We start from the raw sequence: 26,914 nt of genomic DNA on the forward strand, positions 1-26,914 counted from the left end.
TGCCAGCCAGCAGTCCTCATTAGATACAAAAAGCCATCACTCTGGAGACACTAAGGATTTTAGGAGCAGTATGCCAGGAAACAGGGTCAAAGACCAAATAAATACGATATCACAGAAAGACAGAAAACCTATCAGAAACCCTTAGTCATTTAAATTAGGGGTGTCATCAGCCTTAACTTCTTCTGATGCCAGGGAAAAATACACATTCTAAAGAGCAAAGCAATTCAAGCATAACTTGGTATCTAATAATTTTGTTTTTGTTGTTTGTTTTTTTACCTTTCAGAACTATCTTAGTTTGTCCCTTGTCTTCAGCTGAAGTGGCCACAGTATGTGTGTTTATGTAAGCCTGCACCAGTGGTCCATTATGTAGGGGTAGGGTTACAAGAGACCCAATGAACTCTACTTAACACAGTGTTGCCACTACTAGAGGTATCTTTTAGACCGAGCAGAAAGTGAGTACTAAGGTGGAAATACAGCTTCCACAAAGAAAATGTAATAGAAGCTGTTTAAAACCGAAAGCTGCAGTGATCTGTGATCACGTCACTGCACTCCAGCCTGGGGAACAGAGTGAAAGCCTTTGTTGAAAAAAAAAAAAAAAAAAAAAGAAACCTGCAACTATTTCTGTCTTTTTCACCTCTCAGCCAGTTATTCTCTCCTCTTCCAAAATTGGAGCAATGACTTCAATCTCTTTCTAGTACTGATGGGACAATCATAAAGAGGCAAAACCAGATCTCAGCACCTAGCTTTATCTATCACTAGGGTCTTCCCTAGGCATTCACATAAATCTCTGGTATACAATGTGCTCTGGTGTCAATGGTCTTGGGATCTTGGAGAATACTTTTTTTTTTTTTTTGAAACAGGGTCTCACTCTGTTGCCCAGGCTGGAGTGCTGTAGCATCACAGCTCACTGCAGCCTCGAACATCCCTGGACTCAGGTCTCCTCCCACCTCAGCCTCCCTGGTGGCTAGGACAACAGGCATGTACCACCATGCCTGGCTAATTTCTGGTTTTTTGCTTTTTTGTTTTTGTAGAGACAGGGTTTCTCCATGTTGCCTAGGCTGCTATTGAACTCCTAGGATCAAGCAATCTGCCCACTTTGGCCTCCCAAAGTGCTGGGATTATAGGCATGAGCCACCACATCCAGCTGGGGAATACTTTTAAAAACTTAAAGCAAGTGAAGGGAGTCTGATTAAAGTATGTACAATAAAATATAAAGCTGTTTAGAAGGCTTAAAGGTCTCGGCAGTAACCTAATTTCCCCACTTTCCTAACTTTATACTAGTAATTCCAAAACATTTCCTGATGAGAAACTTTGATTTCCCTGAAATTTTATGATCACTAATAGGGAAGGACTGCTGAGTCACAATAATCACTGGTGGAATAGGGATTTAATTAGCAACAACAGTCAAGTCCCACCCAATAAGCACCTGAGAGCTTGTGAGTCAGTTGAAGACACGTATTTACTGAGTACCTGCCACGTGTAAGGTGCTGGTGATAGAGCCCAAGGAACTTGGCTGCTATGCTTCAAAGGAGTGGTGGACTGTTTTACTAAGTGGGATATAGCAGGACCTTGACTGCAACACATACTCAGAAGTAGTTCACCTCATTATAGCTTAAAAATGTAACACTCTGGGCTTCAGTTGATTCCATTTCTTCCTCAGTTCAGATCTGGTGCTGTCAGAAGCAAAGATGTAGTTGATGGATTCATAAGACAGATCCCACACCTGAGACTGGGTCAAATTAAATGTTTCAGCTGCCAGATAGTACTCTTGAGAAAGGTGTGTTGCAAAAACACCCTTATCATCAGTCTGTCAATGTAAACAAGAATGTTTCAAAATGAAAAAGGAAGGATTTTTCAAAAACAACCATCTTTTTCTTTAGACTCTATTTTCCTATTTACTATACTTCTTTCAAGAGTCTAAACAAGGGCCTACAAATTTCTCTATGCATAGCTGTAACTAAACAGATTTATTTATACTTTAAGAAAAGATGCCAGAGCAGTGTTTCAACTCTGGCCGTATACTAAAATTACCTAAGGAGCTTTTAAAGCCTATCTATGCCCAGGACTCACCCCAGATCAAATAAAACAGAATCTCATGGGATGGGTGCAGAGCATCAGTTTTTTTGTTTGTTTTTGTTTTTAAGTCCTCTGAAGTACCTTTTACTAGAGAGCCAAACCAGAGTCACCCTGGCCCTCTGTAGCCTCTCATGTCCCAGTCCCTTTTTTTTTTTTCTTTCTGAGATGGAGTTTCACTCTTGTTGCCCAAGCTGGAGCGCAATGGCATGATCTCTGCTCGCTGCAACCTCCTCCTCCTGGGTTCAAGTGATTCTCCTGCCTTAGTCTCCCGAGTAGCTGGGATTACAGGTGTGCGCCACCATACCCAGCCATGCCCCAGTCCCTTCTAACTCCTCTACCTGGGCATTATCCTCAGGCATGCAAGGCAGTCAGCCAGATAGTGAACGTCTGACTTAATGCAACTCAGGGAGCAAAAAGGAGCAAAATGCTTCATACGGAACACCTTACACAGATCACAGAAGGATGGGCAATGCTGTACCAGAATCCGAAATGGTGCTGGTCATAAGATGCAACTGTCTGACTTTTGACGTTTGAGGTCAAACAGAGTTCTAGATGAAAAGGGGAAAAAAAATATCTTATTAAAAGCAAATAAGTGAACTCATTCAATGTTCACCAAGTAGATACGAGAAATATTTCCAAATTTTGCTAATTTAAAGTAGTTTATTAGTTTACAAAGTTGACCTTTTCTTATGTGTGAAAATTTGTAGTTCAATTAGTGTAGTTGTACAGGAAGTATGTGCTGCAACTTATGGCAACAGAGGTACCAGGCAAGGAATTAATATCCCTTTTACAGCCATGCACTTCTCCTTCTTTGACCAAAATAGAGAGGAAAGAGGAATGTCATGATGAAAAAAGCAGAGAATTATCAATGATAGGAGCAGAAGTGTTTTTTGAAAAGCTACTGCAATCCCTCCTGGTCTAACGGTGGAAGCCAAAACAAAGGTAAGAAAACTGTAGCACCATGTGTGAGAGCATTATAAAGAGCTAAGAATGGGCAGAGACTTTGCCATGGCTTCTAAGAACCCCTAAACACTTTCACCCAGACAATCATCCATTCACCTCCTTCTGCTTCTAGGTAAGTTAAGTCCATCTTAAGAATGACTCCTACTATTGGCCGGGCGTGGGAGTGGTGGCTCACACCTGTAATCCCAGCAATTTGGGAGGCCAAGGCAGGTGGATAATGAGTTCAGGAGCTCGAGACCATCCTGGCTAACACAGTGAAACCCCATCTCTACTAAAAAAATACAAAAAAAAAAATTAGCTGGGTGTGGTGGCGGGCGCCTGTAGTCCCAGCTACTCAGGAGGCTGGGGCAGGAGAATGGCGTGAACCCGGGAGGCGAAGCTTGCAGTGAGCCGAGATCGCGCCACTGCACTCCAGCCTGGGTGACAGAGCGACTCCGTCTCCCAAAAAAAAAAAAAAAAGAATGACTCCTACTATTAACAAATTCCTTCCTGGAAATATTACCAGGCTCCCCAGCCAGAGTAAAATACCTTACTGACTTGATTGATGGCATCTGCTCACTTGAGTAAGGCAGCCTCAACACAGGCTCACTCAGTTTAATGGATGACAAACCCAAACTGCCCCCTCTGTTGGGAGCAGAGCTAGGCCACCATACCAAGTAAGATCACTATGCCAGTGGTTCCCATTCTCTCCACTTTTGTGGATATTTAAAATTTTCCTTAGCAAATCTCGCCCATTATGAATTGCTGAAAACTCTACAGTTAAAACATACTCACATAAGCATTTTTATAAATTGGTAAATATAGCAAATTGATCATTCTGTAAAATGGTTTGCAGCCAACCACTTTTTCCTTCTTTAGAAAGGCCTTTCCTAACCATCCAATCGAAAGTGGTTATACAATCACTACTATATCAGCCTGTTTAATTTTCTTCACAGAACACTGATACTTTCTTGTATATTTGTTTACTGTCTTCTCTCTGCTAGATGAGTTTCTTGGGAAAGAAATCTTGCCTGTTTTGTGTACTGCTCTATCAACAGCAATGACAACAAAGTAGGCACTTCATAAACACATAGACAATCAAGTGTGTAATGACCAACAGACATGTGAAAATATACTTGGGATTTTCCATGTTTAATTTTTAAATAATGTTACGTATTTTCATAACACATGTCAATTTTGTTAAAGTCATTTCAAAATTCTAGATGACCCTTTATTCCTTTAAAAAATTCTTACTGAGTTCCAAGCATTGGAGAATGTAGCAACGAATAAGACAAGCAGGGGCCCTGCTCTCATAGAGCTTATATTCTAATGGAAGCTAAAGCTTTCTGTTTTAAATAAGGCTCAGAAAGCACACACTCCATCTTTTAATAGCTAGATGACATTCGTACTTTTAGAACAGTACTTCTCTATAATCCCCAGGCAACCTGGGGATTGGGGGAGGGATAGAGAGTCATCTGGAAGACCTGAAACTCCAAGCCTTACCCAGTGGTATCCGATGTTGCCTCACAAAGTCCACCAGATCCAGGGATCCTCCCTCACCGGAGTTGAGAAATGTTCCATGCCCGATTCTGTCAGGAAGCAGATCCAGGAGTATTTGTGTTTCTTTTTTTTGGTTTGGAATCTAAAGAAAGGGGAGGAAAGGGGATCAATGGCCTCTTTCAGTGGTTCTTAGAGTATTTTTTTTCTATAGCTAGGTACCCTGCCCCTCTAAGGAAAACTGAACTACTTCTGCCTTCCTAGCTCTCTTTGCCTTTTATCTTCTCATTCTTTCCTCAATATTCTTCTAGATTCATTTCAATGATAATAATAATAAACACTTATTAAGAACCTACTTTGTGCCTTTTCACACAAATTATTTAGGGCCTCACAAGAATCTTAAAAAGTATTAAGATGAAGAAATTAAAGCTGAGAAAAATTAAGTAATTTTCAAAAAATAAAACTTCACAACTCTATATGTATGTGTGTTCTGTTATAGACATGTGTTCATATATATTATAAAAAGTTCTGAAAAAATACAAACGCAAAACTGTTAATAGTATTAACTCTGGGGAGCAAAACAAATAGAAATTGGGTTTTTAATTTTTAATTATTTTCCTTCTTGACACTTGGATTTTTTTCAGGTATATATAACTCTTATAGTTAAAAATATAAAGCATTTTTAAAAAAAAGTTGTCCAAGGTCATAGAGCTAGTGAATGGTAGAGATAAGGGTGAAACATAACTCAGTCTGACTCCAGGGCCCAGTTACTTTCCTCACATAGTGTGCTCATCATGTTTGATTCTGACAAGGCTGGCTATGTACATACCACAATCACCATGAAAATGTCTGGCTGTGCTCTTTATCTCCTAGATAGCCCAAAACACAAATGCTCAGAACATTTTTAAATGAAATGTTTCATATCCAATGGACTGGATAATAAAAGCAACAGAAACTAAGGTAAAGAACAAGTTCTGATGTTGCACACAAGGCCAGAGATAACTGGTCACTGTCACACATGCTATTCCCTTATAATGACCAATGGTTTCTATCACACATCAGTTAGGTCAGCCATAGGATGTCCTGTGGATGAAAGGTCTTTTGAGTTAAGAGTGTGGAAACATGGATTCTGGATTTTAAGTCCTGTCACTAGATTACTGACCTTCTGCTTATAGACATGAAAGATACAAGTACTGGCAAGGGGTTTTGATTTTTTTCCCTAATCTTTAAATCATGATGTTACTCAACCTTTATACATTACCCCTTTAATACAATAACTCTGTGAGGTAAGTAGACTAAGTATTATTTTCTGCATTTAAGAAATAATTAAATAGATAGAAGTACTGAGGTAAAAAATAAATCCATTTATAAAATGGGGAAAATTGCAGCAAAGTCCCTCACAAGGGGTTTGCCTCACAAGGATGTGCTTAAGAAAGTGACTACTTCCCAGCAATTATCTGTCACTATGTTCATGCTACCAGTGAGCTTGGGGCTGATGGGGGCACTGGACCTCTTTGCTGGGCTTTGTAAAATGACGAGTTGCTTCCTTTACTGCCAGTGGATGTGATACAATCAGGTCCCTTCTACTGTGAGGACAGGTGAGATAAATTGGTGCTTTTCTTAGAGTCAGCTTGCCAATGACAAGACTGATGTTGGAAATTCATGCATTTTCTCTAGCAAGACGTCATTAAACTGCTTTTAATGACCCAGCTGGCATTTGAGTCAACAGCCACTCCCAGGAACCACAAAAGGATAAAAACAGTAACATTAAAGACTAAAGCAAGTCATGTATTTTTAAATTTAGATTTAAAAATATTTCTACTTTCCCTTTTTAAAAAATGTTTTTCCAATCCCGGTTTATTCCTAGTCACTTACAAATGACCCTATTATTTTCTATTACAATCTGTCCCTTCTAGCCTAAGACAATATTATTTACCTCTGAAAGATGCAATGCTAACTTCAGACCTGCTTTCTTAGCTTCTAAAAGAGGCTCCAAGAAGTCTTTTGCTTGTCCTACCTTAAAGATAAAAGTTAAAATGAGGATGCATGAGAATTCTGGGAAAACTGCGGAACTGAGTACTCCATTCCAATAAACAATATAATGGCAGAAAAAAATAACAGTAGATTAATTCATTTGCACATCTTGTTTATAAAGCACCTACAATGTGCTAGACACTTTGCTGAATACAAAGCTGGCAAAGACACAGTCCCTGCCCTCGAGAATATTGCCTAGTATCAGTAAACTGAGGTCAATCAGCTAAGCTGGATATGGTAGTCACCAAATTTTATGCCTGGAAGGACACCTAGATATCCAGAGCTAAGGAGAACTCATTCACTTGACTCAGGAACTCTCATGGTTACTCAAAACACTTCTGTTAAACAGGTGGATAAAAAGAAGGGCAGAATACTCCAGGTTTGGACAAAGCCATAAGAATCAATTTCATGGGACTCTCTTATTCAGTGGTTTTCAACCAGGAGCAATTCTGTCCCCCAGGGGACACTTGGCAATGTCTGGAGACATTTTTGGTTGTCGTATCTGGGAGAGTGCTACTGGCATCTAGTGGGCAGAGGCCAAGGATGCTGCTAAACATCCTACAATGCATGGGGTAGCCCCAAAACAAATTATCCAGCCCCAAATATCAAGATTTCTGCTTGAATCTGACATTCAAGAAGCTCAAGTCAACATTTCTCAACTATCTATGAGACAGTTAAGCCCTAATACCCTAAGACATCCATCCATTGTATGTAATGAATTACATTATAGTGTATATAGTCTGGGACTAGTTGCGCACCATCTTTAGAAGAATGGAGAAAATAGTCATATAGTCAGGCAACTCTTTTTTTTTTTAGGGTACTTAAAACTTAATTGTTTCACAGAACCTTAGATGAGAGCTGCTCTAGGCATTCTGGTCATCCAGGGCAGAACAGGCCTTCATCCACAGAATGGAGTGTCTGCTAGACACTCTGGAGAATGCAATGCAAGATGCCCGAAGCTAGTCCTTATCCCACTAACTGATTCTACCTTTCAGAATTAAAATGTATGTAGGAAAAATAACTTACAGTAGGGTCTCCACTGAGGTCAAGGCCAAGAACTGTACCCTCAGTAGAAAGGAAGAACTCCTCAGCAAGTTTTACAGTCTCCTTGGCTACTAAAGGGCCACCTCTTCTATCAACTGCTATCAAATACCTTTAACATAAGAAAGAGTTGAAAATTAATATGACACAGATGAAAAAGACAATTCTGAGTATGGCCAGACAGAGATGGCAGACTACGTGTAATACATCTCACTAGGAAAAGTATAGCCTGACTGAATCTAGACAACATGACATTTTACTTTGCCATATGGCAAAGACATGGAATTACTAAGACATGAATTCCTAAACAGCATCAAGCATCCAGTTACTGTTCAGATTTACAGTTGTCTTTCGAGGTTTTTTTGTTCCTGTATTTGTTTTTTCAGTTTGTTTGATTCAGGATCCAAACAAGGTCCACACTTTGTGTAAGTCAATGTGTCTTCTAAGCCTCTCTTAATCTACAACCACTCTTTCTTCTCCTCCCACCTCCCACCCTGCTTTTCTTGTAACTTATTTGTTGAAGAAACCAAGTTGTTTGTCCTACAAAGTTTTCCATGGTCTGGATTTTGTTGATTGTATCCCTGTGTTGTTAACATGTTGTCCTATTTCTTTTTTTTTTGAGGCGGAATCTCACTCTGTCGCCCAGGCTGGAGTGCAGTGGCACAATCTCGGGCTCACTACAATCTCTGCCTCCCGGGTCCAAGCGATTCTCCTGCCTCAGTCTCCTGAGTAGCTGGGGTTATAGGCGTGTGCCACCACGCCTGGCTAAATTTTTGTATTTTTAGTAGAGACGGGGTTTCACCGTGTTAGCCAAGATGGTCTCGATCTCCTGACCTCATGATCCGCCCGCCTCGGCCTCCCAAAGTGCCAGGATTACAGGCGTGAGCCACCATGCCCGGCCTTTAACATGTTGTCCTATTTCTTATATTTCCTATCTAGTCTAGAGGCAGATCAGGTTCCATTTTTTCGCAAGAGTAAACTGGTGGTGGTGTGTTCTTAGGAGGCTGAGATCCATTATTTCATTAGGGGTTACAAAATTAGAAATATTCTCTTTCTAAAATGTATCAAATATCTGATAAAAGTTCATTCTTCAAATATTAGCTGGAATTCTATAAGACTTGAATACCCAGAGAATCTCTGTTAATATACATATATATTTTTTGAGACAGAATTTCGTTCTTGTCACCCAGGCTGGAGTGAAATGGCACGATCTCAGCTCACTGCAACCTCCGCCTCCCGGGTTCAAGCAATTCTGCCTCAGCCTCCCGAGTAGCTGAGATTACAGGTGCCTGCCACCACACCTGGCTAATTTTTGTATTTTTAGTAGAGACGGAGTTTCATCATGTTGGCCAGGGTGGTCTCGAACTCCTGACCTCAGATGATCTGCCCGCGTTGGCCTCCCAAAGTTCTGGGATTACAGGCATGAGCCACTGTACTTGGCCTGTTAATATTTCTTGAATACCCAGAGAACCCCTATAACTTTTTAAAGCAATTATCAGTTTACTATTTATTGACAAAATAAATTCCTTCAGCATTTATTTATTTACGAAATTTAGATCAACTATATATAAAATGCTATATCTTTTTTTTCACTTAGCAACTTCCCATGCCATTAAAATAATGTTAGAAAATAGTATAAATCATATGAACATAACATAATGTAATTATCCTCTGAATGCTGGATATTTTAGGCTATTTTCTAATTTTTGTTATAAAACATTAAAATTAGGAATCTTATGCATAAATCAATCTATTTCCTAGGATGCATTTCTAGCACAGAATTACTGGGTCAGAGGGAAAAACTTTTTTATAAATCTTGACATATATTGCTCTTTAGAGAGGTTTTTCCCCGCTTACCTGTGTACCAGTGCAGGATTTAAAGAGGTTTTATTAATTACATATGCTTACCAGCAGTGTGTAACTTACAAACACTGGCTATTATCTTTTTTTAGCCTACTGAAACAGTATTGTAATATATGATTAATGAGTTAAGTAGTTTTCTCTGTATTTCTATACGTCTACCAGCTCTTCGTATGTCTTCTTCTCTGCATTCTATTGTCTTCTGCTTGGTTTTTTATTGGGGTTATTAGTTAAGCTTAATTTTTAGAGTCTTATAGCCTGAAACTATACAGCTAGCTGTTTTTCTTTCTTCATTTAGGGCTTTACTGAGCCCATACTATGTACCTACTTTGTGGTAAGTACTAAAGATGTAGTGGTGAATCAAAAAACAAGGTCCTTGGCTTCACTACACTTACACTCTAGTGGGTGGGCATATATATAAACTAACGCAAGATAATTCCTTATCTTGTTACAAATAATGCCATACAGGAAAGAGATGGGTGACTAGAGGATTAGTGGGGCACTTTAGACAGAGTGGTAAAGGAAGGCCCCTCTGAGGAAGTAACAGCCAAATTGAGATCTGAATAATGAGAAGAAGCCAGCCAGCTGGGCAGGAATCTGGTAGAAATGTGTTCTGGGGAATACTAAACAAAGGTGCTAAAGGGGGACAGTCTTTTTTGCTTATTTTAGGAACAGACAGCAGGCCCACGTGTAAGGGAGGAGGAGTGGTCTAGATGAGCTGCTGAAGTAACAGGCAGCCAGATCATGTGGGACCTTGTAGGCCACAGTAAGAAGTTCATTTTAGCTTAATGGCAAAGGAACACCATACTTTACTCATGTAAAAATACTCAGAATTTTATTGCCTGATGAATAAATTCAGAATTGTGTTCTCACTTTAAACAACAGGGTTCTTGATTTTATTTTTCTATTGTATAAATCAATGAATGATTAATTTTAAAAAATCCATTACACCCATGATCAAAACAGTAAAAATTCACATTCTGGTTTCGTAAATGTTAACTACTAAGGTACAATCTTCTTACCTAACATCAATGTCTAAGTTTTCTTGTTTGGACTGTTTTATACCTTCAAGTATAGATTCCACATAAGTCTTTTTAGTCATTCCTGGAAAGGACACATAGAAAATACATGTAAAGAGATCATCAACTATTTCATCCCTCACCTTCAGCAATTCTATATGAACAATTACATTTTCACTTTATGCTATGACAAGGGCATGGTTAAAGATGAGTGAAAACATGGCCCTTATGGGTACGTTTCAGTAAATACAAATTATGTTTTAATAAAATTGGGGGAAAATGAAGTGTTAGAGAAACGAAATAAAAAAAAATAAAGACTTTTTTTTTGTTTTTTTTGAGACAGGGTCTGGCTGTCACCCAGGCTGGAGTGCAGTGGCATGATCTTGCCTCACTGCAACCTTTGTCTCTCAAGCTCAAGCCATCCTGCCACCTCAGCCTCCTGAGTAGCTGAGACTACAGGAATGTACCACCATGCCCAGCTAGTTTTTGGATTTTTAGTAGAGACGGGGTTTTGCTATGTTGCCCAAGCTGGTCTCAAACTCCTGGGCTGAAAGTGATATGCCCGCCTTGGCCTCCCAAAGTGCTGGGATTACAGGTATGAGCCACTACACCCGTCCTGTTTTTTTTGTTTGTTTGTTTGTTTTTTAAAGGGATGTTTTCTCTCCTAGTCCAGAAAAAAAGTCCTAACTTGGATTCCTTTCCCCTCAATCCTGCTCGGGCTTAGTGTTTCTCATCCAGGGAACCAGGCATGTTCTTCCAAGTCTGAGTGCTCTGCTCTCTGGGGGGATCTGCAAGAGCACTCTCCAGAGCAACCTCCTGTAAAATACCTTTTTTTCTTTTTCTTTAGGCTACATTGGGTAAAATAAAATACCCTTTTACCCAGATTATAAAATGCTTATGTTTGGTGGAAAGTCTCTGGTAAAATACATAAAGTTATAAATAAAAATAAAAATAGGGTGTGGTGGCTCATGCCTGTAATCCCATCAGTTTGGGAGGCCCAGGCAGGCCGATCACCTGAGGTCAGGAGTTCAAGACCACCCTGGCCAACATGGTGAAATCCTGTCTCTACTAAAAATATGAAAATGAGCCAGGTGTGGTGGCATGTGCCTATAATCCCTGCTACTTGGGAGGCTGAGGCAGGAGAATCACTTGAACCTTGGAGGCAGAGGTTGCACTGAGCCAAGATCCCACCACTGCACTCCAGTCTGGGTGACAGAGCAAGACTCCATCTCAAAAAAAATAAATAAATAAAAATAACCCCACCACCCAGAGATAACTACTGTTTTCTAAGTACATATACACACATTTATTTTTATGTATTATTTCAAGAGACCTTTCTTAAGGTCTCTCTCTGTTGCTCAGGCTGGAGGGCAGTGGCATGATCATGGTTCACTGCAGCCCTTGGAGCCCATAGAGGTGGGGGGGGGGTCTCACGATGTTGCCGAGGCTGGTCTCGAACTTCTGGTGTCAAGTGATCCTCCTGCCTCAGCCTCCCAAAGCGCTGGAATTACAGGCATGAGCCACTGCACTCTGCCCATATACACATTTTTAAATAGAGAAGATACTACTAGGTATATACGTACCCAGTTCAGTCATTTAACATGATTCTGAGTATTTCCCCATGTCATTAAAGTGTCTTCACCAGTATTTTTAATGGTTGCCTAATATTCCATTAGCCTTTATTTAACCATTCTTCTACTGTTGCATATTTAGGTTAATATCCTTCTTTTGAAACTCCATTGAAAGAGCCCTATGAGTCAGCTCTTCTCTCCTTCCCTTTCACTACTCTCATCAGTACAACGTGGAACTGATTCTATAGTTCAAAAATGCAAGATGAGAGCCTTCTCCTTATCTTATGTAAACACTTATACTTTACAATAATAGTTTCAAAAATTTTACCCCCAAATGATTACTGAGCTACACATATTAGGAAACAAGATGACCTAGGTCTCTTTGGGTCATAAACAAGGTGCTAAGAGGGCCCCAATGTCTCCTGATGCTGCCCTTATAGAAGGAGGATCTCAGGATAATTCCTGCAGACCATAGCCAGATCTCATCTCTATCCAGAGAGGTTTTACCACATCACAGCTTGCTCCTGGCCTAAGAAACTATTCCCTGAGAAGCGACTGAATAACCTACATTTTAGTAACTACCATAAAACATGATTCTGCATCCACTCAACAGCATTGTCTCACAAGTGCCCGTGATGCAGGGAGCAAGAATCAGCCTCTGCTTGTGACAATGCAAACATAAGGAGCAGGTATCCTTTTCTCAGAGTGAAAACAACTAAAAAAGGAAGAACAAAAGAAACTGTTGCAGGCCTTTGCTTCCTTCCTTAAACAGATAATGCCTGACTGGAATTTTACTACTTTTTACTTAAGAATAACTCACTCATTAATAACGTACATCAGGATGGGCACTGTGGCTCACACCTGTAATCCCAGCACTTTTGGAGGCTGAGGTGATTGTTGGGCCCAGGAATTTGTGGTTACAGTGAGCTATGTTTGCACCACTGCACTCCAGCCTGGGCAAGACAGCAAGACCCTGTCTCTAAAACAAACAAAATGAACATCATTAATGTACATCAGAGAGAGGACTTGGACTGTTGACTAAAGGTTCAGTGAAATACAGAACAACACAACAGTATAAAAGTGCTTTATATTCCCACTCACAAACATGTGAGCGATCAAAGCACATAGGAAAAGGACAGTACATTTGCTGAGAAGTATAAATTCTACCAGTAGCATTTTCTCTTCTGGGTGTGCTCCTTAGTTCCAGGTACTTGACACCGTCATCTGCAAATTCTTTTATGACATCTTTTGTGACCTGATAATAAAGACAATGTACACAATATTGATAATGTTTGTGTAAGGGTCCCAATGAATGTGCCAAGTGCTACAGCTTTATTTTATTCATTAAATTTGATTTGCAAGTAAAGTTGGAAGTTTCTCATGTGGTAGAGATTATCCACTTTGTCACATCCCTGATGGAGACTATCCAGGGCCGCAATATTTCCAATCGCTCCCATCACCCCTCATTCCCACATTCAATCCCAATCTGCACATCAGCTACACCCTTTGTTTCTTTTCCCCTTTTTAAATATTTATTTCCTACTATTTATAAGAGCAGATTGATGAAATAGAGAAATGGCGCAAAACTAAAACCAGCTGGAACCATCTACATGTGTAGACTGCTAGGAAATGCACATACAGAAATAAACAGCTACAATGATTAGATATTACTGATGTGCTATTTGAAGTCATGGCTTAAGGTTTTTATTCAAGTTATTTAGGAATAAGTTACATTTTTCAATAAATTCTGGCAGGGTTAAATTTTCTTGAGAAGTACTTAGGGCAAAGAAAGTAGGTGATAAATGTGAGTAAAACTGTATCCAATTTAGTGCAAATCTCAATAATCCAAAAGTTTCTGAAGGATTTCCTGAAGAATGTTTTACCTTTCTGCCTTCAATCCTAAAAAATCTACAAGAAAAAAAGGCTAGGTTGGCGAAGCTGTGACAAACTGCCGTAATTAGTCCTTACAGTTGGTATCCTAATCTTAATCTGCTTTGACTACACACACACAAGCATGCGAGTGCAGTGTCCTGGCAAAGCAAGAGGGGCTGGCTGTACATACAGTGCCTAACAGTATGGCACTACCTTGGTGAATTCATAGCAATCCAAGTTGTAGGCCTCTTCTTTTTTCTTTTTCCACTAAAGACAAAAATGAACTTATTATAAGTGGAATGGGTAGCTCAGTTTCATCAAGAGGTCTAAAGACCCAGATTCTGAGAATACACAGCCAAAGATAATACATCTGCATTCTAAATCACATGAAACTCCAGGACCAAGCAAGATACCACTGCTGCCTCCTCCAAGGGGCATGATACTGCAGCCTCCATGCCATCATGAATGGCATTGGCCCCATGGCACTGCTACTCCAGGAACTCCCTCTTGCTGTCACTGACACCATGAAATTGTGGCCTCGCCTTTGTATTAATAGGTTGAGGAATCTGGATCTTGTCACTGCCCCAGAACAGAAAAGACCCTCACTCAGCTACCCCAGCTCACATGAGACTAATGCAGAAAGATGTTTGACAATGAGGAATAGGGTAGAAGTGAGGGTTTGAAATAGTAGTCCTTTTCAGTGACTACTATCCAAGGCTCCCTCTTTCTGAGTGGCTAGGTACCTGTAAAACCAAAAAAAACTAACAAGTATGGAGCAAGAGCAAAGGGAGACAGATTTATCTAGGCCACAGTGAAGCCTACAGAACCATCCCTAACCCCACTCCAAGAACATTTCCCTGGGGTCTACATCTGTGTTTGCCAGATTTAGCCCTTTGTGATGTGCGGCAGGTAGCGCGGTAGGTACTGAGGACACCTCTTTGGGCTTTCCTCTCCTATGCGCTGGACTGAGAATATCTATTCAAATTCTTTTTCCAGACAAAGTACATCACAATTAGTTAAGTTCCTACTTACTCAAACCGCTCTAAGACTACATAAGCTTGAATGGGAAAGAGCATGAGCTCTGCAACCAGATAGTACTGCCACTTACTCTGTGTGTGTGATCTTAAGCAAGTTACACTTAACCTCTTTAAGCCTATTTTTTCATCTACAAAAAGGGAACAATAAAAATACCTACTTCTGAAAGTAGTCTTAAGAATAATGTCTGGTACATGTAATAACGAGTATCATTTTTTTAGCCACACTCCAATCCTCTCTTTGAGATTATACCCAGGTCACCTTGACTAGCGTTTTAAGTGATCTCCCTCACACTCAGTTCTACATTTACAATCTCTTAGTTTACTCTCATAGACGTTTCATTTATCATATGGGGCACCCCACAGTCACCCTCTGAACCACCTAGTAGCACCAGGTCAAATGCACAGAATTTTATTTCTCACCTCTTTTAATAAAGCTTTTCAACTTTGATTTTGAAATGAATGTAGCAACAAGCATGTCATTATTATACCCACAGAGTATTAAACTGTCAGTTTAAATTTAATCATTTTGCTCTATAACACTCATCAACAAAGTGAGACCAGGGCCCCTGTGGTGGACATTCTTAGCAATGTTCAATGGTATCTTTTGAGACGCTGCTTAGAGAATGCCCTTTTGGTTCCCTATAAATCCTTATGTGTGTCTCTAATGCAGAGCTTACCACACTATGTTGCGGTATCTGCTTATGGGTCTGTCTCTCCAACCTAATTATAAATTCCTCAGGGGCAGAAACTGTGTCAATCTCTCTAAGACTTTAGCACAGTGCCTGGAACATTGTGGGCACTCAGTCAACTTTTGTTGAACAAAGCTATTAGAGTTACCTCTCCTCTAAAAGGTGCTTAATTTACTTACCACTTATCATGAAGATCAGTCTTTACCAAAGAGGAAAATTTTTGCTCGATCAGTCAAAAGTTACCTCTCCAGAAACACAGGTTGTACTTTCTTTGCATTTTTTTTCTACTAGTTAAGATCACTGACACAATTTTGCTTCTCTCCATTTAGAAAGAGAACATTTTAAAATGCCATTCTAGTCAGATCAATGATACAGAAGACAATCTTCCACGTCAGACTCTAGTATCATGGAGCTTCAGATAAGAGAACACAGTGGTATCCTTTGTGCCCTCAGAGGGAAAGCACAATTTCCCTAGGGATTAATCACTTAATCTCTAAGCTCTTCTTGAACTTCTTCCTTCTCTATAATGTCCACCCATACAGTAAGTCTCCTATGTAATACAGACAATGCCTTATTAAGGATATCCCCATCTGTGGTCTAATATTTCTTTTTTTTTTTTTTTTGAGACGGAGTCTCGCTCTGTTGCCCAGGCTGGAGTGCAGTGGCATGATCTCGGCTCACTGCAAGTTCCGCCTCCCGGGTTCACGTCATTCTCCTACCTCAGCCTCCCGAGTAGCTGGGACTACAGGCGCCCGCCACCACACCCGGCTAATTTTTTTTTTGTATTTTTAGTAGAGACGGGGTTTCACGGTGTTAGCCAGGATGGTCTCAATCTCCTGACCTTGTGATCCGCCCATCTCGGCCTCCCAGAGTGCTGGGATTACAGGCGTGAACCAGCACGCCCAGCCCTAATATTTCATATATGTATGTTATATATGAAAAACAGGACCAAATTTTCTCTTCCATATCGTCCTCTATCCTATAGAAGATGCTCTTCATGGTTCTTTCCTCATATCTTTTACAAGAAACACAGTTTTTCTGTACTAGCTCTTAAGCAAATGACTTACATCGATTTTGAAAAGAATTGCCGTAATAGAGAAAATATTTTTCATCACTCTTAATGAGAGCAAAAATGAAAGGCCATGTGCAATAATGGAAGGAAATTACTTCATAATTTTTAAACCATTCTAAAAATTCCTTCATGTCTTACCATTAGTATATCTTCAGGGCTACTAGTAAGCTGATGAATAGTTTGAAACATCTGGAAACATCTGCAACGTGAATGAAAAGTTTTAACATATTCTAGTCATCAAAGAAACTCACTAACTGAATGAATTAAATTTTAGGCTAATAGTAAATATATATTTATATTTACAAAGAACTACAGAATAGATGTTTCAAAAATTACATTGATCTAGAAAGATAATCAAATGATTGAAAATAAAACATTACTGATATTTTTAAGTGGGAAATAATAGTACCCCTTCTCCAACCCACCCCTGACATGGGGAAATTCAATATGCCTATATTTTCAAATCTAAAGACTATCCCAGGCTGGGTATAATGGCTCATGCCTGTAATCCCAGAACTTTAAGAAGCCAAGGCGAGTGGATAGCTTGAGCCCAGGAGTTTGAGACCAGCCTGGGCAACATAGGGAGACCCCCATCTCTAAAAAAATTCAAAAAACATTAGCCCATCATGGTGGCGTGCACCTGTGGTCCCAGCTACTTGGGATGCTAAGATAGGACTGCTTGAGCCCCAGAGGTCGAGGCGGCAGTGATCTGTGGTCACGCCACTGCACTCCAGTCTAAGCAACAAAGTGAGATCCTGTCTCAAAAAAAAAAAAAAAAAAAAGGAAGAAAAAAGAAAAAAGAAAGAATATCCCAATATAACTTCACAAACAACAGAAATCACTAGAAATACTGTCAACAGTCTAACAGCCGGAAAAAAATGTTGTATGTTAAGATATATGCTCCACGCCAGATGCCAACCCTATTTCTGTTTACTAAAATCTGAATTCTTACATACTACTTACAATCTCAAAATACTGATAGAGAAAAAAAGGAGTATGTCCACAACCTCCTCATACTTACTCTTCTAAAGTTCTTTTCTTTCCCTTGTCAATCATAGTCATCTGATCGTGGATTTTAAGATCTGGCTTCTGGGCTATTAATTTCTTCATGGTATGAGAACTAATGGATCCATTCAAGTGGGCATGAAGTTCCTAAGAGATACAACCAGTAAAACTTATCAAATATCCAATAGATTCATAGCATCTTACCAGGTACTTCTGTTGGTAGTTTGCAATAGGTAAACTGCTTACCAGATTTAGCTACATAACAAAATTTACAAATTTTGCCTACAAAATTTACTTTTTCTTTTTTTGAGATGGAGTCTCCCCCTGTCACCCAGGCTGGAGTACATTGGTGCGATCTCAGCTCACTGCAACCTCTGACTCCCGGGTTCAAGCGATTCTCTTGCCTCAGCCTCCTGAGCAGCTGGGACTACAGGCATGCCACCAAGCCCAGCAAATTTTTGTATTTTTAGTAGAGATGGGGTTTTGCCATGTTGGCCAGTCTGGTCTCAAACTCCTGACCTCAGGTGAATCCACCCGCCTTGGCCTCCCAACGTGCCGGAATTTCAGGCATGGGCCACTGAGCCCAGCCAAAATTTACTTTGATGAAAAGAAGCAACATAAAAATCATTACAATTAGCAACCACTCAAGATTTCTGTAGTTGAATTCTCACCACTTTTGGCAATTCAGAATAGAAGTCTGTCTTGCAAGGCTGTTGCTCTTCTGCCTCTATCATTTTAGCAGGAAAAAAAAATGGTTCTTCTCCACTCTTATTCTTGGTATGAGCAATATGATGTATTTCAGTCAGTAAATTGTATGGTACTGAATTTCCTTCGGATTGCTTTACTTCCACACATTTTGGTAAGATTAGCTGTATGTGTAGATCTGGGTTCAGCTTCACCTATTTTAACAAATGTTAATTTTTCAGATGTTAAAAGCAAAGAAACAGGATTTTGTTAATTTTTTCTTTAAAACTAACTTAAGTGTGTCTAAGGTGGGAAAATGATTAGTAAACAACATAAACTGGAAACAGGAAAAGACCTCAAGCTTATAAGAGGTGTACTAAAACCTGACATTTAGCAGAGTATATTCCTTAACTATTGGCACCTTCTATACAACCACTTCAAAAATTCAAAATTTTATAAGGCCCACATCGGATTAAAAAAAAAATATATATATATATATATATAATTTTTTTGAGACAGAGTCTCCCTCTGTCACCCAGGCTGGAGTACACTGGCATGGTCTCAGCTCACTGCAGCCTCTATCTCCCGGGTTCAAGCGATTCTCCTGCCTTAGCTTCCCAAGTAGCTGGGATTACAGGCACACGCCACCACACCTGGCCAATTTTTGTATTTTTAATAGAGACAGGGTTTCACCATGTTGGCCAGGCTGGTCTCGAACTCCTGACCTCAAGTGATCCACCCGCCTCAGCCTCCCAAAGTCCTAGGATTACAGGCATGAGCCACCATGCCCAGCCAAAAGTAAAATTTTAAATTTTGAATTGTTTAAAATACATAAAAGAAGAACAGAGGTGCTGGCGTCAGATGGACCTAGGTTTGTCCTCTTACCAGCTCTATAGGTTAGAAGCTGTGTGGCCTTAGTCATTTACCTTCATGGCTTCAGTTTCTTTATTTACAAAAATGGGATTAAAAATGCAAAGTAGCAGTGATGATTAATAAAGTATTTTAAATTCTCCTCATCTATGTTCCCACATGAGCCAGTCACTGCCTTTAACTCAGCATTTAATCACACTGATATCTCAATCACTGATATACTTGTCTTTCTCTCTCACCAGACTGTAAGCTCCTTGAGGACAGGTTCTTTGAATTATTCCACCACTCTAGCTCTTAGCACAGTGCCTAGCACACTGTAGGTGATAAATCAATCAAAATTTCCCTTCCCTTCTGAAAGTGGTTTCTAAGTGAAGATAAAATTCCAAGTGAAATTTAGTGATTTTCAAAGTAGCCACCTTGACTCTCTGGGTTCTCACATATTAATGAGGATGACGTTTAAGAGTAACAGTTTCCATGTATTCAGAACCTACCAGGTATGTGACAAGCACTTTTAATAATATTATCTTTAATCCTTGAAATAACTTTGTGAAATATTACTGTATTGAAAATCAATAAATTGATACTGAGAGGGGTTAAATAAGTTACCAAGATATTAAAATGTACAATAAAGAAAGTAGTTCGTACAGGACTAAACAGCCATAGAAATCCATAGAAAGGCCTACTTAGTATGAGATAAACGTGGCATTTCAAAGTAATGCCATAGTAAGTGCTTAATAAATAGTAAAAAATGAAAAAGATGGACTATTTAATCAATGGCATTTAATATCTCTACCGAAAAACATAACTGATTTAATTAAAATGGAAAAACATACCCTTTTTTTTTTCTTTTGGGACAGGATCTTACTTTGTTGCCCAGGCTGGAGTGCAGTGTCACGATCACAGCTTGCTGCAGTCTCAAGCTTCCACACTCAAGTGATCCTCCCACTTCAGCCTCCTAAGTAGCAGAGACCACAGGCATGCACCACAATGCCCATCTAATTTTATACAAAAATTTTTTTGTAGAGACGGGGTCTCACCATGTTGCCCGGGCTGGTCTCAAACTCCTGGGCTCAAATGATCCACCAGCCTGAGCTGGGATTACAGGAGCGAGCCACTGCGTCCGGCCAGATTTTCAATTTTACTCCAGGATCCTGACCTTAATTTGTGCCCCACTCAAACCATCCTCCAGACTGACCTTTAACTAGCTGTGAGAAAATTTACTGACCCACTGGCTACAATGTTAACCTATGGAAATTAAAAAGCAACTAAGCAATCATAATCTTTACACATTAAAAAAAATTGTTGTTCCTTGCCTAAAACACTGCTACCAACAATAGCATGCCATGTCAAATTTAACCTTTCTGGACTGGTTTTGGTCTGGGACGGAAGGCAACAAACACTGGGATAAGATCCACATTAGTAATACTTCATCAATATTAGAGCAGGGCCAGAAGCAAGTATCCTGTCTCCCAGAGAACTTTTTTCATGCTCCCACCTACTCCCCCAAAAGGGAACTCAGAATAAAAAAATATTTGTTACTGTTTATTATGCACTTACCATGAGCCAGGCACTGTGGTGTCTTAGTTATTTTGTTTAAATGCTCACAACAACCCCTGAGGTATTATTATCCCCATTTTATATAAGAATAAATTGAGATTTAAACGCCGGCCCCCCTCCCCCAGCCTAACATAAGGCATCCAAATCACAAATTTTGCTCCATTCTCTTTCTTCTTGAATTACTTTTCTTGATCTGGTCTTTGCAAAACAAGTCGTATTTTTGACATAACATCTACATTTTAGGAACTTGTCATTAAATAAATTTGTTTCTATGGTGCTATGTATTTTTCAAAGACCTTCAACTTTTTTTTTTTTTCTATTTGCCCCTCAATCAACCCTGAGATACCTCACAAAGCAGTACTTAATCTCATTTTAGAGGTGAGGATCCAATGACCCAGCAAGCATAGGTGAGCCCTTCTTCTAATCCCTTCAGAAGCAATTCTCAAACTCCTCAAATGTTCCATCAGATCTGAATGCCTTACACTAAACTGACAACTCTGCCACCAACTTTACAGAGAAAACAGAAGCCATCAGATGTAAATTCCTTCTTTTTCTCTCTGCCCTACCTCACACCTGAGCTTATGATTATCCATAATCTTTTTTTTTACCCCATCAGGAGTCACAGATAAAGGATTCATTCTCCTATCCCCACAACTAATACATGCCCAGGATCCCATTTCTGTCTATTCCAAGTTACTCTATCAGTGAGTTATCTTCTCGTTTTTCTGTTCCTTCAACCTCTCCCTCTCCACTGGCTGGTTTCCCTCACAGGACCAACACGCATGTGCAGTATTTGCTTCCACCTGAAAACAAAAGACTCTTTTATCCCACGTTCTTCTTTAGCCACTGCCCTGACCCTTTTTTCCTTCTGAGTTAAGCTCCTCCAAAGTATAATAATTTAGACTGGATACTTTCTTTAACTTACCTCCTATTCACTGAAACATGGATTCTGCCCTCATTGCTCCACAGAAACTGCTCTCCCTAAGGCCATTAATGAGCTTTTAAACACCAAATCTAAATGTCACTTTTCAATTACCAAATCTTTTTTTTTTTTTTTTGAGACGGAGTCTCGCTCTGTCACCCAGGCTGGAGTGCAGTGGCACGATCTTGGCTCACTGCAAGCTCCGCCTCCCGGGTTCAGGCCATTCTCCTGCCTTAGCCTCCTGACTGGGCTGGGACTACAGGTGCACACCACCACGCCCGGCTAATTTTTTGTATTTTTAGTAGAGATGGGGTTTCACTGTGTTAGCCAGGATGGTCTCCAACTCCTGACCTCATGATCCGCCCGCCTCGGCCTCCCAAAGTGCTGGGATTACAGGCGTGAGCCACCGCGCCCGGCCTTCAATTACCAAATCTTTATCCTGATCCAAACCTTTTCTTTCTTATTTCATTTTATTCCACAAGAAAACATTGGAAAATATGAAACTTTTTCTTGACTCCAGTATCCAAATCTGCTGGACTCCAAAACTCACACTCTTAACTATTATGCAGTACCACCTGTAATTAACGATAAACTTATCTGATTTCCTTTTCTACTTCAGCCAGTCACCAAATCCCAGTGAACAAATGATAAATTTCCTAAATGTCTCTGGAAGTGGTTTCCCATGGATGACTCCCAGACACCCAATTTAGAAACTTTATGATTATTCTGAAGTCTAACCTGGATTTACTCCTTAAAAACAAAGCTCAGAACATATCACAGGGAACAATCACCTCTCTTCAGTGACTTCCCTTTCTGGGGACATATTCAGCACTACTTTAAAATCCACAGAATTCTCCAAGTAGAAGGGGGTGCGATGAGAAAGAGAGGCTGAGTGGTTTATTCACCGTCAGTCTAACATAGGGCTGGGAATACAAGGGAATCAACAGTCTAATATCTGTGGGGTAACGTTTTCTTGTTAGGTGTCTATAAATTATTTGTAAAGATCGGTTTCTTCAGTTTGCACTCTGGCCTTAGTGACTTGTTTTCAAATTTTAAATGGGGTTCTCTTTTGCAACTGTGAGAGCATTAAATAAATCAGCAACTATCAGCATCCAAGGAAGCTAACTAATCCTTGCCCACTGAAGGTCCGTGGTGCCAACCCTTCTTTGCTCCTACCAGACCCTTCCTTGGCGGTCCAAGGAAGCCAGGTCGTCAGTCCCCACAGACTCACCTCTTAGAGATTTCTCAACTACGAGGACTTAGGCAAGCTTTCACTTTTGACTGGAAGGCTTATAGAAACGTGACAACCCGCCTTCCCTAACACTCACGTCACAGAGGTAGCGGACCCTATTCTGGGCAAACGGAACTCAGGACATTCAAAACAAAGGTCAGCCGCAAGCGAACTTAGCACTGGCTACACCCTCCTCAATTCTGGTTGGCGAGATGCGCTCTTCCAGGAAGTGACGCACAAGCGCCGGCGGAAAGGGAAGTCCAGGAGCATGGGTGGCTTTTCCCCCTACCGAGGTCCGTGAGGTGTGTACTGTGCTAACCAAGGGGCGGCTCACAACCGTGACAGACTGCTATTCCTGAGTCTCTTCTGGCCATGGGCCCCCGGAGCCGCGAGCGTCGGGCAGGCGCGGTACAGAGCACCAACGACAGCAGCGCCCTCAGCAAGCGTTCCCTGGCCGCGCGCGGGTACGTGCAGGACCCCTTTGCCGCGTTGCTAGTTCCGGGCGCGGCGCGCCGCGCTCCGCTCATTCACCGAGGGTACTACGTCCGCGCACGCGCCGTGAGGCACTGCGTGCGCGCGTTCTTGGAGCAGACTGGCGCGCCCCTGGCCGCGCGTCGCGCGCAGATCTTGTCTCTCGGCGCCGGCTTCGACTCGCTCTATTTTCGCTTGAAAACCGCGGGCCGCCTGGCCCGGGCTGCAGTCTGGGAGGTGGATTTTCCGGACGTGGCGCGGCGCAAAGCAGAAAGGATTGCAGAGACGCCAGAGCTGTGCGCGTTAACCGGGCCTTTCCAGAGGGGGGAGCCCGCGTCCGCGCTGTGCTTCGAGAGCGCAGACTACTGCATCCTGGGCCTGGACTTGCGGCAGCTCCAGCGAGTGGAGGAGGCCCTGGGCGCCGCGGGGCTCGACGCAGCCTCACCCACTCTGCTCCTGGCAGAGGCGGTGCTGACCTACCTCGAGCCAGAGAGTGCCGCGGCCCTCATCGCCTGGGCAGCCCAGCGTTTTCCTAATGCCCTTTTCGTGGTCTATGAGCAGATGAGGCCTCAAGACGCCTTTGGCCAGTTCATGCTGCAACATTTTCGGCAGCTAAACTCCCCCCTGCATGGCCTGGAGCGCTTTCCTGACGTGGAGGCGCAGCGGCGCCGCTTCCTTCAAGCTGGCTGGACTGCCTGCGGTGCCGTGGACATGAATGAATTCTATCACTGCTTTCTCCCCGCAGAAGAGCGCCGGCGGGTGGAAAATATTGAACCCTTTGACGAATTTGAGGAGTGGCATCTGAAGTGCGCCCATTATTTCATTCTGGCAGCTTCTAGGGGAGACACCCTCTCCCACACCCTAGTGTTTCCATCCTCAGAGGCATTTCCTCGCGTAAATCCTGCTTCGCCTTCAGGGGTGTTCCCTGCCAGTGTAGTCAGTAGCGAGGGCCAGGTCCCAAACCTGAAGAGATATGGCCACGCCTCTGTCCTCCTGAGCCCGGACGTTATTCTCAGTGCAGGAGGATTTGGAGAGCAGGAGGGGCGGCACTGCCGAGTGAGCCAGTTTCACTTGCTGTCAAGAGATTGTGACTCTGAATGGAAAGGCAGCCAAATAGGCAGTTGTGGGACTGGAGTTCAGTGGGATGGACGCCTTTATCACACCATGACAAGACTCTCAGAGAGTCGGGTTCTGGTTCTGGGAGGGAGACTGTCCCCAGTAAGTCCAGCCTTGGGGGTTCTCCAGCTTCATTTTTGTAAGAGTGAGGATAGTAACACTGAGGACCTGAAAGTGACAATAACAAAGGCTGGCCGAGAGGATGATTCCACTTTGTCTTGTTGGCGGCATTCAACAACAGAAGTGTCCTGTCAGAATCAGGAATATTTGTTTGTGTATGGGGGTCGAAGCGTGGTGGAACCTGTACTAAGTGACTGGCATTTCCTACATGTAGGGACAATGGCTTGGGTCAGGATCCCAGTGGAGGGAGAAGTACCTGAAGCCCGGCATTCTCACAGTGCCTGCACTTGGCAAGGGGGAGCCCTTATTGCTGGAGGTCTCGGGGCTTCTGAGGAGCCATTGGACTCTGTGCTCTTTCTGAGACCAATCTCTTGTGGATTCCTCTGGGAGTCAGTAGACATCCAGCCTCCCATTACCCCAAGGTACTCCCACACAGCTCATGTGCTCAATGGAAAGCTGTTACTGGTTGGAGGGATCTGGATTCATTCCTCCTCATTTCCTGGAGTGACTGTGATCAATTTGACTACAGGATTGAGCTCTGAGTATCTGATTGACACAACATATGTGCCATGGCCATTAATGTTACACAAACACACTAGTATCCTCCTTCCTGAAGAGCAGCAGCTCCTGCTTCTTGGAGGTGGTGGGAACTGCTTTTCCTTTGGTACCTACTTCAACCCCCATACGGTCACATTAGACCTTTCTTCCTTAAGTGCTGAGCAGTAAGGACTGGACTAATATTCAGGACCCACTAAAGTAGACAATAAAGTTTTCCAAAATAGGACGACCCTCTAGCTATAGATACTGCCACTCCTTTCCCCATCCTTTTTTTCCCTTAGCACTATTCAGTGCAAAAAGTGAAAAGGGTTGGTAAAATAGGTAAAATACCTGGAAACAATCACTACAGAAAACAGCTGAAGACAGTGGCCATGCAGTCCGAGAGTAGTAGTGGTCTTCCTCTAATTTTCTAATATAAGTTCATTTATTGAGTTACAGTGGTCTTTAGTAAAGTAAAACAACTTCCCAATCCCAGGCCTTGTGATTTGAGATGGTACCTTAGAAAAAGTTACACGCAGTTCCGTAGTTGAATATACTTGAGATGATACCTTAGAAAAAGTTTCAAGCAGATCCTTGGTTGAATATAGTTGAAGGAGCATAGTATTGACCTAATTCTTCATGTAGGAAACCTGAAATGAACACAGTCACAGTTTGATTAAAACATTGTCCTGTTTATTGCAACAGAAAACTCAGATAGTTTTAACAACAGGAAACACTTGTAGAACTTCCTTTAACAACATACTTTTTAAATGTTTTGCTATTGGTTCCATATTTATTTAGATTTATAAGTGTCAATAAAGCAAACGTTTGATGCCTCAATTCATTTTGCACGGGGTATAATAATGTTTTGTTCCAGATATACTCTCCACCTTTCTCTGTTCTGTGCTCCAAGAGGCTGACCTTTATGGACTGCATCAAGGAGCTCTCTTTACTGTTTGGTTGAGTTCCACCAGTCAGAGGCACCAGAGGGGAATGGGGGCAAGAAGAGTGAATTGGTATTCCCAATTCTTCCCCTGTTGGTTTGCAAGTTGGCAGTGGCAGCATTCTTCTGTCAAAGGCTATGGCTCCTGCCATGTAATCCTTTCCTGTAAGACAGTTCTAATCCTGCATCATCCCAGGTTTCAGTAATTGTTCCTTTACTTCACCTCTTCAGGCCTAGGAGTTGTGATGGCTCTTTGCTAGACCCGAACTGTACTGTCCAATGTGGTCGCTATTGGCAACATGTGACTATTTAAACGAATTAATAAATTCAGTGGCTTAGTCACATTGACATTTTAAGTGCTTAATAACTACGTGTGGCTTTGGCTACTGTATTAGACAATGTAGATGTAGAACATTTCATCGTTACAGAAATTTCTACTGGACACTGCTGACTGGATATCTTGACTTGGTTTCCCTTAACCCTACTCAGCCCCTTATAGTTAGCATCCCATTAAACTCAATTATCCCTTTTAAATGGAACTCTGTTGCCTAGTGGGTCATGTGAGATCAATGAAATAGCTATTCATCCTTAAAATTTGAGCCTTAATTTGTCATCCAAATCATGCATACCTTGTGAAATATACACCTCAAAAAATGTAGTGGCTTTGGTGGTACCTAAGTCTATTACTTTAGTATTTCTTCTTAGTCCTAGAAACCTTAGTTAGTTTTCATTCTACAAGTGCCAAAAT

General features: G+C 41.4%; 2 protein-coding genes across 8 annotated transcripts; one reads left to right on the top strand and one right to left on the bottom strand.

Annotated features, from left to right (window-relative positions):
- Positions 1-1,441: 1,441 nt before the first annotated feature.
- On the bottom strand, positions 1,442-23,438 carry ADAL (adenosine deaminase like). 7 transcript variants are annotated; one of them, XM_058427878.1, is made up of 12 exons: positions 23,269-23,345; positions 20,103-20,224; positions 18,387-18,614; positions 17,732-17,862; positions 16,849-16,909; positions 13,208-13,295; positions 10,473-10,554; positions 7,576-7,702; positions 6,452-6,532; positions 4,522-4,660; positions 2,524-2,624; positions 1,442-1,807 (listed from the first exon to the last, which is right to left on the bottom strand). In XM_058427878.1, the coding sequence occupies exons 3-12, from the start codon at positions 18,447-18,449 to the stop codon at positions 1,613-1,615; spliced, it is 1,068 nt and encodes a 355-aa protein (XP_058283861.1). In that variant the 5' UTR covers positions 18,450-18,614; positions 20,103-20,224; positions 23,269-23,345; the 3' UTR covers positions 1,442-1,612. The 7 variants fall into 7 exon arrangements, with proteins under 7 accessions (XP_058283861.1, XP_058283864.1, XP_058283863.1 ...); XM_058427881.1 differs by lacking the exon at positions 23,269-23,345 and adding an exon at positions 22,980-23,184 and having other exon boundaries at positions 1,442-1,673; XM_058427880.1 differs by lacking the exon at positions 23,269-23,345 and adding an exon at positions 22,980-23,184 and having other exon boundaries at positions 1,442-1,729.
- On the top strand, positions 23,352-26,668 carry LCMT2 (leucine carboxyl methyltransferase 2). Its single transcript, XM_032175256.2, has one exon. The coding sequence runs from the start codon at positions 23,352-23,354 to the stop codon at positions 25,410-25,412; it is 2,061 nt and encodes a 686-aa protein (XP_032031147.1). The 3' UTR covers positions 25,413-26,668.
- Positions 26,669-26,914: the final 246 nt, after the last annotated feature.

This window comes from Hylobates moloch, unplaced genomic scaffold (assembly GCF_009828535.3).
Source record: "Hylobates moloch isolate HMO894 unplaced genomic scaffold, HMol_V3 SCAFFOLD_14, whole genome shotgun sequence".
Classification (NCBI taxonomy): Eukaryota; Metazoa; Chordata; class Mammalia; order Primates; family Hylobatidae; genus Hylobates; species Hylobates moloch.